This window comes from Salvelinus namaycush, chromosome 2 (assembly GCF_016432855.1).
Source record: "Salvelinus namaycush isolate Seneca chromosome 2, SaNama_1.0, whole genome shotgun sequence".
NCBI lineage: Eukaryota > Metazoa > Chordata > Actinopteri > Salmoniformes > Salmonidae > Salvelinus > Salvelinus namaycush.
In genome coordinates, this window is record NC_052308.1 from 80,318,650 (window position 1) to 80,331,952 (window position 13,303).

Consider the following 13,303-nt stretch of genomic DNA (forward strand, 5'->3'; position numbering starts at 1 on the left):
TTCATCTTAAGGTAGCTAGGTGGGACAATACATACAGTACATTCATCTTAAGGTAGCTAGGTGGGACAACACACACAGTACATTCATCTTAAGGTAGCTAGGTGGGACAACACACAGTACATTCATCTTCAGGTAGCTAGGTGGGACAATACATACAGTACATTCATCTTAAGGTAGCTAGGTGGGACGACACACAGTACATTCATCTTAAGGTAGCTAGGTGGGACAATACATACAGTACATTCATCTTAAGGTAGCTAGGTGGGATGACCACATACACATTCTGAAAATATTCAGACCCTTTGACTTTTTCCTTTACGTTACGGCCTTATTCTAAAATGGAATAAATCGTTTTTTCCCCTCATCAATCTACACACAATACTCCAAAATGACATCACAATACTCCATAATGACATCACAATACTCCATAATGACATCACAATACTCCATAATGACAAAGCAAAAACAGGTTTTTAGAAACTTTTGCAAATGTATAAAAAAAAAAGTAAAACTGAAATATCACATTTACATAAGTATTCAGACCCTTTACTCAATGCTTTGTTGAAGCATCTTTGGTAACGATTACAGCCTCAAGTCTTCTTGGGTATGACGCTACAAGCTTGGCACACCTGTATTTGGGGTGTTTCTCCCATTCTTCTCTGCAGATCCTCTCAAGCTCTGTCAGGTTGGATGCAAAGATATTTTCAGATCTCTACAGAGATGTTCGATCGGGTTCAAGTCCGGGCTCTGGCTGGGCCACTCAAGGACATTCAGAATCTTGTCCCAAAGCCACTTCTGCGTTGTCTTGGCTGTGTGCTTAGGGCCATTGTCCTGTTGGGAGGTGAACCTTCGCCCCAGTCTGAGGTCCTGAGCGCTCTGGAGCAGGTTTTCATCAAGGATCTCTCTGAACTTTGCTCCGTTCATCTTGCCCTCGATCCTGATTAGTCTACCAGTCCCTCCCTCTGAAAAACATCCCCACAGCATGATGCTGCCACCACCATGCTTTACCGTAGGGATGGTGCCAGGTTTCCTCCAGACATGACGTTTGGCATTCAGGCCAAAGAGTTCAATCTTGGTTTCGGACCAGAGAATCTTGTTTTTCATGGTCTGAGAGTCCTTTAGGTGCCTTTTGACAAACTCCAAGCGACCTGTCATGTGCCTTTTACTGAGGAGTGGCTTCCGTGTGGCCACTCTACCATAAAGGCCTGATTGGTGGAGTGCTGCAGAGATGGTTGTCCTTCTAGAAGGTTCTCCCATCTCCACAGAGGAACTCTGGAGCTCTGTCAGAGTGACCATCAGGTTCTTGGTCACCTCCCTGACCAAGGCCCTTCTCCCCTGATTGCTCAGTTTGGCCGGGCGGCCAGCTTCTTCCATTTAACAATGATAGAGGCCACTGTGTTTTTGGGGACCTTCAATGTTCCAGAATTTTTTGGGGTACACTTCCTCAGATCTGTGCCTCGACACAATCCTGTCTCTGAGCTCTACGGACAACTCCTTCGACCTCATGGCTTGGTTTTTGCTCTGACATTCACTGTCAACTGTGGGACCTTATATAGACAAATGTGTGCCTTTCCCAATCATGTCCAATCAATTGATTTTACCACAGGTGGACTCCAATCAAGTTGTAGAAACATCTCAAGGATGATCAATGGAAACAGGATGTACAGTGGCTTGTGAAAGTTTTCACCCCCCCTTGGCATTTTTCCTATTTTACTGCCTTACAACCTGGAATTAAAATATATTTTGGGGGGGGTTTGTATCATTTGATTTACACATCATGCCTCCCACTTTGAAGATGCAAAATATTTTGGAAACAGGATGCACCTGAGCTCAATTTCGAGTCTCATAGCAAAGGGTCTGAATACTTATGTAAATAAGATATTTATGTTTTTATTTTTATTTTTTTTATAAATTAGTAAACATTTTTTTTAAATCAGTTTTTCACTTTGTCAGTATGGGGTATTGTGTGTAGATTGATGAGGATTTAAAAAAAAAAGTTATTTAATCCATTTTAGAATAAGGCTGTAATGTTACAGAATGTGGAAAAGGTGAAGGGGTCTGAATACTTTCTAGATGCACTGTTTCACAGTCGAGTTGGAAAAGACGTTTTATCTAGGAGGGTGGGGGCTGTCGGGGCGGGACGGCCAAGAGTGCTCGGGGTGGGGATGTGTTTAGCCTGAAGGGAGTTCCCCCTGCTGTAGCAGGTTTGATCGTGCTGTGTGTGTGTGTGTGTGTGTGTGTGTGTGTGTGTGTGTGTGTGTGTGTGTGTGTGTGTGTGTGTGTGTGTGTGTGTGTGTGTGTGTGTGTCGTCTTTGACATGGGGGTTACAGCAGTATTCTTTCGTTTTATTCTGCCGCCTCACAGTCTGCAGCTTCCTGTCAATGTGTCACTACGGTTACCATAAGCCAACCCAGTTACAGGAACAAGTCTTGTTTCTCTTTGCGACCCTAACACAGTCATAACGCAGCCCAGAACACAACCACAACCTTTAAACGACACAGTCAAGGGGTGTCCACATACTTATGGCCATGTAGTGTCCTTACAGTACCAGTCTTTAAACAACACAGTCAATGGGTGTCCACATACTTATGGCCATGTAGTGTCCATACAGTACCAGTCTTTAAACAACACAGTCAAGGGGTGTCCACATACTTATGGCCATGTAGTGTCCATACAGTACCAGTCTTTAAACAACACAGTCAAGGGGTGTCCATATACTTATGGCCATGTAGTGTCCATACAGTACCAGTCTTTAAACAACACAGTCAAGGGGTGTCCACATACTTATGGCCATGTAGTGTCCATACAGTACCAGTCTTTAAACAACACAGTCAAGGGGTGTCCACATACTTATGGCCATGTAGTGTCCTTACAGTACCAGTCTTTAAACAACACAGTCAATGGGTGTCCACATACCTATGGCCATGTAGTGTCCATACAATACCAGTCTTTAAACAACACAGTCAATGGTTGTCCACATACTTATGGCCATGTAGTGTCCATACAGTACCAGTCTTTAACAACACAGTCAAGGGGTGTCCACATACTTATGGCCATGTAGTGTCCATACAGTACCAGTCTTCTGTCTCTCAGCAGTTGGTTGGTCTGCTCTCTTCCTTCTCCTCTACTTCGGGTTTCACTTCTCTCTCTCACTCACTCACTCACTCAATCACTCTCTCTCTCTCTCATTCTCTTAATCACTCACTCACTCACTCACTCACTCACTCACTCACTCACTCACTCACTCACTCACTCACTCACTCACTCACTCACTCACTCACTCACTCACTCACTCTCACTTCTTCAAGACGCTGTAGTTTCTCTCTCACTCACTCACTCTCACTTCTTTCTCTCTCTCTCCATCCAGTTGCTGAGTCAAAACTGTAAGACAGAGAGGGAGCAATAGAAGCATTCCAATATATTGACCCTCTCTGTGTCTTCTGTCCCTCTCGTGTCCGTCTTCTGTCTCCTGTCATAAATAGGTTCCGTTTTCTGTCTGCTAAACAGCTCACCACCAGCAAAACGACAGCAATTAAATATCTAGCATATTTATCTAAGACGTCTCTCTATATCTTTCTATGTCATCTCATGTCCATCTATGTCATGCCATGTCTCTCTATGTCATGCCATGTCTCTCTATGTCATACCATGTCTCTCTATGTCATGCCATGTCTCTCTATGTCATCCCATGTCCCTGTATGTCTGTGTTTCAGGTGATAGATACCTTGTCCATTCTGTCCCACTCACCCATCTCCACCCAGAAGGGTTTCCAGTAAGTAACTCTATAAACTCAACCATTCTATTTTCTTCTTTATTGGAAAGTAAAACACTATCTTTATGTCTTCTCTCTCTCCCCACCTCCCCCATCTCTCTCTCTCCCCACCTCCCCCATCTCTCTCTCTCCCCACCTCCCCCATCTCTCTCTCTCCCCACCTCTCTCTCTCTCTCCCCACCTCTCTCTCTCTCTCCCCACCTCTCTCTCTCTCTCTCTCCCCACCTCTCTCTCTCTCTCCCCACCTCTCTCTCTCCCCACCTCTCTCTCTCTCTCTCTCCCCACCTCTCTCTCTCTCTCCCCACCTCTCTCTCTCCCCACCTCTCTCTCTCTCTCTCCCCACCATCTCTCTCTCTCTCTCCCCACCATCTCTCTCTCTCTCTCCCCACCTCTCTCGGTCTTTCTCTCTCTCTCCCCACCTCTCTCTCTCTCTCTCCCCACCTCCCCCCTCTCTCTCTCTCCCCACCTCCCCCATCTCTCTCTCTCTCTCTCCCCACCTCCTCCATCCCTCTCTCTCTCCCCACCTCCTCCATCCCTCTCTCTCTCCCCACCTCCCCCATCCCTCTCTCTCTCCCCACCTCCCCCATCCCTCTCTCTCCCCACCTCCTCCATCTCTCCCCTCTCTCTCCCCACCTCCCCCATCTCTCTCTCTCCCCACCTCCCCCATCTCTCCCCTCTCTCTCCCCACCTCCCCCATCCCTCTCTCTCTCCCCACCTCCTCCATCCCTCTCTCTCTCCCCACCTCCTCCATCCCTCTCTCTCTCCCCACCTCCCCCACCTCTCTCTCTCACTCTCTCCCCACCTCTCCTCTCTCTCTCTCTCTCCAGGTCTTTCCCAATAGATGGCTGTATTACTGATGATGATATCTACAGCGGCCTCTCTGACCAGATTGAGTAAGATACTGTGTGTGTGTGTGTGTGTGTGTGTGTGTGTGTGTTGAATCATAATGACAAATGTTATCCTCCCTCCCTCCCCTCTCCTCCCTATCCCCTCTCTCCCCCCTCTCCTCTCTCTCCCTCCCTCTCCTCTCTCTCCCTCCCTCTCCTCTCTCTCTCCTCCCTATCCCCTCTCACTCTCCTCCTTATCCCCTCTCTCTCTCCCTCCCTTCCCCCTCTCTCGCTCTCCTCCCTATCCCCTCTCACTCTCCTCCTTATCCCCTCTCACTCTCCTCCTTATCCCCTCTCTCTCTCCCTCCCTTCCCCCTCTCTCGCTCTCCTCCCTATCCCCTCTCACTCTCCTCCTTATCCCCTCTCTCTCTCTCTCCCTCCCTCTCCTCTCTCCTCCCTCCCCTCTCCCTCTCCCTCCCCTGTCTCTATCCCTCCCCCTCTCTCTATCCCTCCCCCCTCTCTCTATCCCTCCCCCCTCTCTCTATCCCTCCCCCCTCTCTCCCTCCATCCCCCTCTCTCTCTCCCTATCCCCTCTCTCTCTCCCTCTCCTCTCTCTATCTCTCTCCCTCCCCTATCCCCTCTCTCCCTCCCCTCTCTCTCCCCTCTTTCTCTCCCTCTCCTCTCTCTCTCCTCTCTCTCTCCTCCCTCTATCTCTCTCCCTCCCCTATCCCCTCTCTCTCCCTCCCCTCTCTCTCCCTCCCCTCTCTCTCCCTCCCCTCTCTCTCTCCCTCCCCTCTCTCTCTCCCTCCCCTCTCTCTCCCTCTCAGTGAAACAGTGGACGAGGATGATGACCTTTATGACTGTGTGGAGGATGAGGAGAATGAGGGGGATGAGATATATGAAGACCTGATGAGGGCCGATGAGCCATCGGAGACGGTGAGAGAACGGTCAATACTACCAGAGATGTGTTAACTCAGCTACGTTGTTTTCACACTTAAAGGATGGGGTCTGTTTCTACACTCGGGAATGGTCATTTTATGGTTGTGTTTTGGTTTTGTTATTGTTGTGTTATTGTTGTGTTTTGGTTGTGTTTTGGTTGTGTTATTGTTGTGTTATTGTTGTGTTATTGTTGTGTTTTGGTTGTGTTTTGGTTGTGTTATGGTTGTGTTATGGTTGTGTTATGGTTGTGTTTTGGTTGTGTTTTGGTTGTGTTTTGGTTGTGTTTTGGTTGTGTTTTGGTTGTGTTATGGTTGTGTAATTGTGGTTGTATTACTTTACAGCAGCAGCAGCAGAAGATGGAGGTGGATAAGAGAGAATGCTGCCTACAGGAGATCAGACAGACAGAGGAGAAATACACTGACACGCTGGAGTCCATATTACAGGTAGTACTCTTTCTCTCTGTCCTCCTTCTCTCTTTCTCTCTGTCCCTCCTTCTCTCTTTCTCTGTCCTCCTTCTCTCTTTCTCTCTGTCCCTCATTCTCTCTTTCTCTCTGTCCCTCCTCTCTTTCTCTGTCCTCCTCTCTTTCTCTCTGTCCCTCCTTCTCTCTTTCTCTGTCCTTCCTTCTCTCTTTCTTCTTCTCTCTCTCTCATTCTCGCTCCTTCTATCCTCTCTGTCTCTCCTTCTCTCCCTCTGTCTCTCTCTAGCTCTCTCCTTCTCTCCCTCTCTCTGTCCCTCCTTCTCTGTCCCTCCTTCTCTCGCTCTCTTTCTCTGTCCCCCTTCTCTCTTTCTCTGTCCCTCCTTCTCTCTTTCTCTATGTCCTCCTTCTCTCTTTCTCTCGCTCTGTCAAGCTCTCTTTTTTCTCTCTCTCTCTCTCTCTCTCTCTCTCTCTCTCTCTCTCTCTCTCTCTCTCTCTCTCTCTCTCTCTCTCTCTCTCTCTCTCTCTCTCTCTCTCTCTCTCTCTCTCTCTCTCTCTCTCTCTCAAACTTAACTGTAACTCTCTCTGTGCGCGTAGCACTTTATGAAGCCCCTCCAGAAGTTCCTTCAGCCTCACGACATAGAGAGTATCTTCATCAACACAGCGGTATGGCATTCTCTTCTTCCTCCTGTACATAGTATTAGTATACACACTGACTATACCAAACATTAAGAGCACCTTTCTAATGATATGGAGGTGCCCTTTGACCTCAGAACAGCCTCAGTTCGGCACAGACACTGCAAGGTGTCGAAAGCCATTCCACAGGGACGCTGGCCCATGTTGACTCCAATGCTTCCCACAGTTGTGTCAAGTTGGCTGCATGTGCTTTGGGTGGTGGAACATTCTTGATACACAGGAAACTGTTGAGTGTGAAAAACCCAGCAGCTTTGCAGTTCTTGACACAAACCGGTGCGCCTGTCACCTACTACCACACCTACTACCACACCTACTACCACACCTACTACCATACCCTGTTCAAAGGCACTTACATCTTTTGTCTTGCCCATTCACCCTCTGAATGACACACGTACACAATCCATGTCTCAATTGTCTCAAGGCTTTAAACATCCTTCTTTAACCCGTCTCCTCCCCTTCATCTACACTGACTGGGTAAACTGTGTGTGTGTACAGGGTAAACTGTGTGTGTACAGGGTAAACTGTGTGTATGTACAGGGTAAACTGTGTGTATGTACAGGGTAAACTGTGTGTGTACAGGGTAAACTGTGTGTATGTACCGGGTAAACTGTGTGTGTACAGGGTAAACTGTGTGTGTACAGGGTAAACTGTGTGTGTACAGGGTAAACTGTGTGTATGTACAGGGTAAACTTTGTGTGTGTACAGGGTAAACTGTGTGTGTGTACAGGGTAAACTGTGTGTGTGTACAGGGTAAGCTGTGTGTATGTACAGGGTAAACTGTGTGTGTGTACAGGGTAAACTGTGTGTGTGTACAGGGTAAGCTGTGTGTATGTACAGGGTAAACTGTGTGTGTGTACAGGGTAAACTGTGTGTATGTACAGGGTAAACTGTGTATGTACAGGGTAAACTGTGTGTATGTACAGGGTAAACTGTGTGTGTGTACAGGGTAAACTGTGTGTATGTACAGGGTAAACTGTGTGTATGTATAGGGTAAACTGTGTGTGTGTACAGGGTAAACTGTGTGTATGTATATGGTAAACTGTGTGTGTGTACAGGGTAAACTGTGTGTGTGTACAGGGTAAACTGTGTGTGTGTACAGGGTAAACTGTGTGTATGTACAGGGTAAACTGTGTGTGTACAGGGTAAACTGTGTGTATGTACAGGGTAAACTGTGTGTGGACAGGGTAAACTGTGTGTGTGGACAGGGTAAACTGTGTGTATGTACAGGGTAAACTGTGTGTGTGTACAGGGTAAACTGTGTGTGTGTACAGGGTAAACTGTGTGTGTGTATGTACAGGGTAAACTGTGTGTATGTACAGGGTAAACTGTGTGTGTACAGGGTAAACTGTGTGTGTGTATGTACAGGGTAAACTGTGTGTGTACAGGGTAAACTGTGTGTGTACAGGGTAAACTGTGTGTATGTATAGGGTAAACTGGTTGTGTACAGGGTAAACTGTGTGTATGTACAGGGTAAACTGTGTGTGTGTACAGGGTAAACTGTGTGTATGTATAGGGTAAACTGTGTGTGTGTACAGGGTAAACTGTGTGTGTACAGGGTAAACTGTGTGTATGTACAGGGTAAACTGTGTGTGTGTACAGGGTAAACTGTGTGTATGTACAGGGTAAACTGTGTGTGTGTACAGGGTAAACTGTGTGTATGTACAGGGTAAAGTGTGTGTGTACAGGGTAAACTGTGTGTATGTACAGGGTAAACTGTGTGTATGTACAGGGTAAACTGTGTGTATGTACAGGGTAAAATGTGTGTGTGTGTACAGGGTAAACTGTGTGTATGTGTACAGGGTAAACTGTGTGTATGTGTACAGGGTAAACTGTGTGTATGTGTACAGGGTAAACTGTGTGTGTGTGTACAGGGTAAACTGTGTGTATGTGTACAGGGTAAACTGTGTGTATGTGTACAGGGTAAACTGTGTGTGTGTACAGGGTAAACTGTGTGTGTGTACAGGGTAAACTGTGTGTGTGTACAGGGTAAACTGTGTGTATGTACAGGGTAAACTGTGTGTGTGTATGTACAGGGTAAACTGTGTGTGTATGTACAGGGTAAACTGTGTTTGTGTACAGGGTAAACTGTGTGTGTGTACAGGGTAAACTGTGTGTGTGTACAGGGTAAACTGTGTGTATGTACAGGGTAAACTGTGTGTGTGTACAGGGTAAACTGTGTGTATGTACAGGGTAAACTGTGTGTATGTACAGGGTAAACAGTGTGTGTGTATAGGGTAAACTGTGTGTGTGTATGTACAGGGTAAACTGTGTGTGTACAGGGTAAACTGTGTGTATGTACAGGGTAAACTGTGTGTGTGTGTGTGTGTGTATAGGTAAACTGTGTGTGTGTATGTACAGGGTAAACTGTGTGTATGTACAGGGTAAACTGTGTGTGTGTATGTACAGGGTAAACTGTGTGTGTGTATGAACAGGGTAAACTGTGTGTGTACAGGGTAAACTGTGTGTATGTACAGGGTAAACTGTGTGTGTGTACAGGGTAAACTGTGTGTGTACAGCGTAAACTGTGTGTGTACAGGGTAAACTGTGTGTGAGACAGCCCCCAACATATGAAGTCATAATTTCCCTCCTCCTCCCCCTCTTACCCCCCCCCCCCCCACCTCTCTCTCTGTCTCTCTCTCTACCTCCTCCCCTCCCTCTCTCCTCTCTCTCTCTACCTCCTCCCCTTCTTACCCCCCCCCCCCCCCCTCTCTCTCTCTCTCCTCCCCTCCCTCTCTCTCTCTCTCCTCCCCTCCCTCTCTCCTCTCTGTAGGATCTGGCTGTAACCCATCGCAGTCTGCTGGGGGAGATCCAGACCTCTATCTTAACCCTGAATGCTGAGAACCTTTACCAGGTCTTCATCAACTACAAAGAGAGGTAGAGAAATACACCGTTATCAGCACGGCAAATCTGAAAGGCTTGATTATAAAGGGATTTAAGAGCTGGAAAGATTATGTAAAATGATTATAAACTGGCTGGTTCCAGTCCTGAATGCTGATTGGCTGACAGCCGTGGTATATCAGACCGTATACCACAGGTATGACAAAACATTTGTTTTTACTGCTTTAATTACATTGGTAACCAGTTTATAATAGCAATAAGGCACCTTGGGGGTTTGTTATATATGGCCAATATACCACGGCTAAGGGCTGTGTCCAGGCACTCTGCGTTGCGTCTAAGAACAGCCCTTAGCCGTGGTATATTGGCCATATACCGGACCCCGTCAGCCTTATTGCATAAATCTCTCTCTCTCTCTCCCAGGTTGTTGCCGTATGGGCGGTACTGCAGCCAGGTGGAAGCAGCTACTAAACACCTGGACAAGATGTCCGCCATGAAGGAAGGAGTCAGAATGAAACTAGAGGTGAGAATAGAGGTGGATAAATCTCTGAAGTAGCTTATTCTCTTTAATTTACACTGAACTGATCTCTCCTCTCCTCTCCTCTCCTCTCCTCTCCTCTCCTCTCCTCTCCTCTCCTCTCCTCTCCTCTCCTCTCCTCTACCTCTCCTCTCCTCTCCTCTACCTCTCCTCTCCTCCCTCCTCCTCCCCTCCTCTCCTCCTCCCCTCCTCCTCTCCTCTCCCCTCCTCCTCTCATCTCCTCTCCCCTCCTCCTCTCCTCCTCTCCTCTCCTCCTCCCCTCCTCCTCTCCTCTCACCCCCTCCTCTCCTCCTCTCCTCCTCCTCCTCTCCTCTGCTCCTCCCCCCTTCCTCTCCTCTCCCCTCCTCCTCCCCTCCTCCTCTCCTCTCCTCTCCCCTACTCCCCTCCTCCTCTCCCCTCACCTCCTCTGCTCCTCCCCTCCTCCTCTCCCCTCGCCTCCTCTCTCCTCTCCCCTCATCTCTCCTCTCCTCTCCCCTCATCCCCTTCTCTCCTCTCCTCCTCTCCCCTCCTCTCTCCTCCTCTCTCCTCTCCTCTCCCCTCATCCCCTTCTCTCCTCTCCTCTCCCCTCCTCCTCTCTCCTCCTCTCTCCTCCTCTCCTCTCCTCTCCTCTCCTCTCCTCTCCTCTCCTCTCCTCTCCTCTCCTCTCCTCCTCTCCTCTCCTCTCCTCTCCTCTCCTCTCTAGGAGTGCTCTAAGAGGGCTAACAGTGGCAGGTTCTCTCTGCGTGATCTACTCATGGTTCCCATGCAGAGAGTCCTCAAATACCACCTACTGCTCCAGGTACACAACGTGTGTGTGTGTGTGTGTGTGTGTGTGTGTGTGTCTGTGTCTGTGTCTGTGTGTGTTTTATTAACACACATGTGGCCTAAATGCATCACTGTTAATAGTGTAATGTGATTACCAGGAGCTGGTGAAACACACCTCTAGCACTACAGAGAAAGAAAACCTTCGGACAGCTCTAGACGCCATGAGAGTGAGTTGACCTTCCTCTTCCAGACTTTACTGACACTAACAGGACAAGCATGACACAAACATGCACTGAGCTGAGTACTGAGCTGTTTTTCTCTGTTTGTGCGTGCGTTCATTTGTACCTGTGTGTGTGCGTGCGTTCATTTGTACCTGTGTGTGTGTGTGTGTGTGTGTGTGTGTTCCAGGACCTGGCTCAGTGTGTGAACGAGGTAAAGCGAGACAACGAGATCATCAAACAGATCACCACCTTCCAGTTGTCTATAGAGAACATGACTCAGTCTCTGGCTCTGTTCGGACGACCCAAGATAGATGGAGAACTGAAGATCAGCTCCTCAGAGAAGAAGTCCAAACAGGACAGGTGTGTGGGGGGGGTCACACTGTGTGTCAGTGTGTATGTGTGTGTGGGGGGGTGGGGGTCACATTGTGTGTCAGTGTGTGTGTGTGTGTCACAGTATGTGTTAGTCTGTGTGTTAGTCTGTGTGTGTGTGTGGGGGGGGGGGGGGGGGGGGGGGTCACAGTGTGTGTCAGTGTGGGGGGGGGGGGGGGGGGGGGCGCTGTGTGTGTGTCACAGTGTGTGTTAGTCTGTGTGAGGGGGGGGGGGGCTGTGTGTGTGAGTGTGAGGTCTGTATTGTTGTTTTACTACGTTGTGTGTGTGTGTGTGTGTGTGTGTGTGTGTGTGTGTGTGTGTGTGTGTGTGTGTGTGTGTGTGTGTGTGTGTGTCAGGTATGCGTTCCTGTTTGACAAGGCGATGCTAGTGTGTAAGAAGAAGAGTGGAGAGACGATGGAACTGAAGGAGATTATAGACCTGCAGAACTACCAGCTACGAGACGAGACCACCGGGGAGAAGGACAGCAAGAAGGTAGTAAATCTGCTCTTCTCCTCCTCCTCTTCTCTGTTCTTCCTCTTCTCTTCCTTCTCTTCTCGTCTTCTCCTCCTTCTCTTCTCTTCTCTCCTCACATTTTGTACTAAACTTATCCTGTGTGTGTGTGTGTGTGTGTGTGTGTGTGTGTGTGTGTGTGTGTGTGTGTGTGTGTGTGTGTGTGTGTGTGTGTGTGTGTGTGTGTGTGTGTGTGTGTGTGTGTGTGTGTGTGTGTGTGTGTGTAGTGGTCACATTCTTTCCTGCTTATAGACTGTTATGGGAAGTCAGGATACGACCTGTTCTTCAAGACCAGAGATCTCAAGAAGAAATGGCTGGAGCAGTTTGAGATGGCCCTGTGAGTCATACAATACTGCATGGATGGAGGGAGGGATTGGTGCATGGATTGGTGGATGGATGGATGGAGGGAGGGATTGGTGCATGGATTGGTGGATGTATGGATGGAGGGAGGGATTGGTGCATGGATTGGTGGATAGATGGATGGAGGGAGGGATTGGTGGATGGATTGGTGCATGGAGGGAGGGATTGGTGCATGGATTGGTGCATGGATGGATGGAGGGAGGGATTGGTGCATGGATTGGTGCATGGATGGATGGAGGGAGGGATTGGTGCATGGATTGGTGCATGGATGGATGGAGGGAGGGATTGGTCCATGGATGGAGGGATTGGTGCATGGAGGAAGGGAGGAAGGGAGGGATTGGTGCATGGAGGAATGGAAGGAGGGATTGGTGCATGGATTGATGGATGGAGGGAGGGATTGGTGCATGGATGGATGGAGGGAGGGATTGGTGCATGGATGGATGGATGGAGGGAGGGATTGGTGCATGGAGGGAGGGAGGGATTGGTGCATGGAGGGAGGGAGGGATTGGTGCATGGAGGGAGGGAGGGAGGGATTGGTGCATGGATGGAGGGAGGGATTGGTGGATGGAGGGAGGGAGGGAGGGATTGGTGCATGGATGGAGGGATGGAGGGATGGATGGATGGATGGATGGATGGATGGATGGATGGATGGATGGATGGATGGATGGATGGATGGATGGATGGAGGGATGGATGGAGAATGGAAGGGATTGGTGCATGGAGGGAGGGATTGGTGCATGGATTGGTGGATGGAGGGAGGGATTGGTGCATGGATTGGTGGATGGATGGAGGGATTGGTTCATGGATTGGTGGATGGAGGGAGGGATTGGTTCATGGATTGGTGGATGGAGGGAGGGATTGGTTCATGGATTGGTGGATGGAGGGAGGGATTTGTTCATGGATTGGTGGATGGAGGGAGGGAATGGTTCATGGATTGGTGGAGGGAGGGAGGGATTGGTTCATGGATTGGTGGATGGATGGAGGGATTGGTTCATGGATTGGTGGATGGATGGAGGGATTGGTTCATGGAGAATGGAAGGGATTGGTGCATGGAGGGAGGGATTGGTGCATGGATTG

General features: G+C 48.7%; 1 protein-coding gene across 6 annotated transcripts in view; it reads left to right on the top strand.

The window, feature by feature from the left end:
- The window catches only part of LOC120019806 (proto-oncogene vav-like), a 57,820-nt gene that overhangs the window by 33,442 nt on the left and 11,075 nt on the right, over window positions 1–13,303 (top strand). For 3 of the 6 annotated variants that reach the window (XM_038963239.1, XM_038963227.1, XM_038963221.1), the window contains exons 6-17: window positions 3,714–3,772; window positions 4,600–4,665; window positions 5,427–5,535; window positions 5,880–5,981; window positions 6,552–6,620; window positions 9,421–9,524; window positions 9,909–10,008; window positions 10,706–10,801; window positions 10,926–10,994; window positions 11,176–11,348; window positions 11,714–11,849; window positions 12,095–12,204. In XM_038963239.1, the coding sequence (XP_038819167.1) occupies window positions 3,714–3,772; window positions 4,600–4,665; window positions 5,427–5,535; window positions 5,880–5,981; window positions 6,552–6,620; window positions 9,421–9,524; window positions 9,909–10,008; window positions 10,706–10,801; window positions 10,926–10,994; window positions 11,176–11,348; window positions 11,714–11,849; window positions 12,095–12,204 (1,193 nt within the window). The remainder of the gene's footprint in view (window positions 1–3,713; window positions 3,773–4,599; window positions 4,666–5,426; window positions 5,536–5,879; window positions 5,982–6,551; window positions 6,621–9,420; window positions 9,525–9,908; window positions 10,009–10,705; window positions 10,802–10,925; window positions 10,995–11,175; window positions 11,349–11,713; window positions 11,850–12,094; window positions 12,205–13,303) is intronic. The other 3 variants (XM_038963233.1, XM_038963254.1, XM_038963247.1) reach the window with 3 other exon arrangements.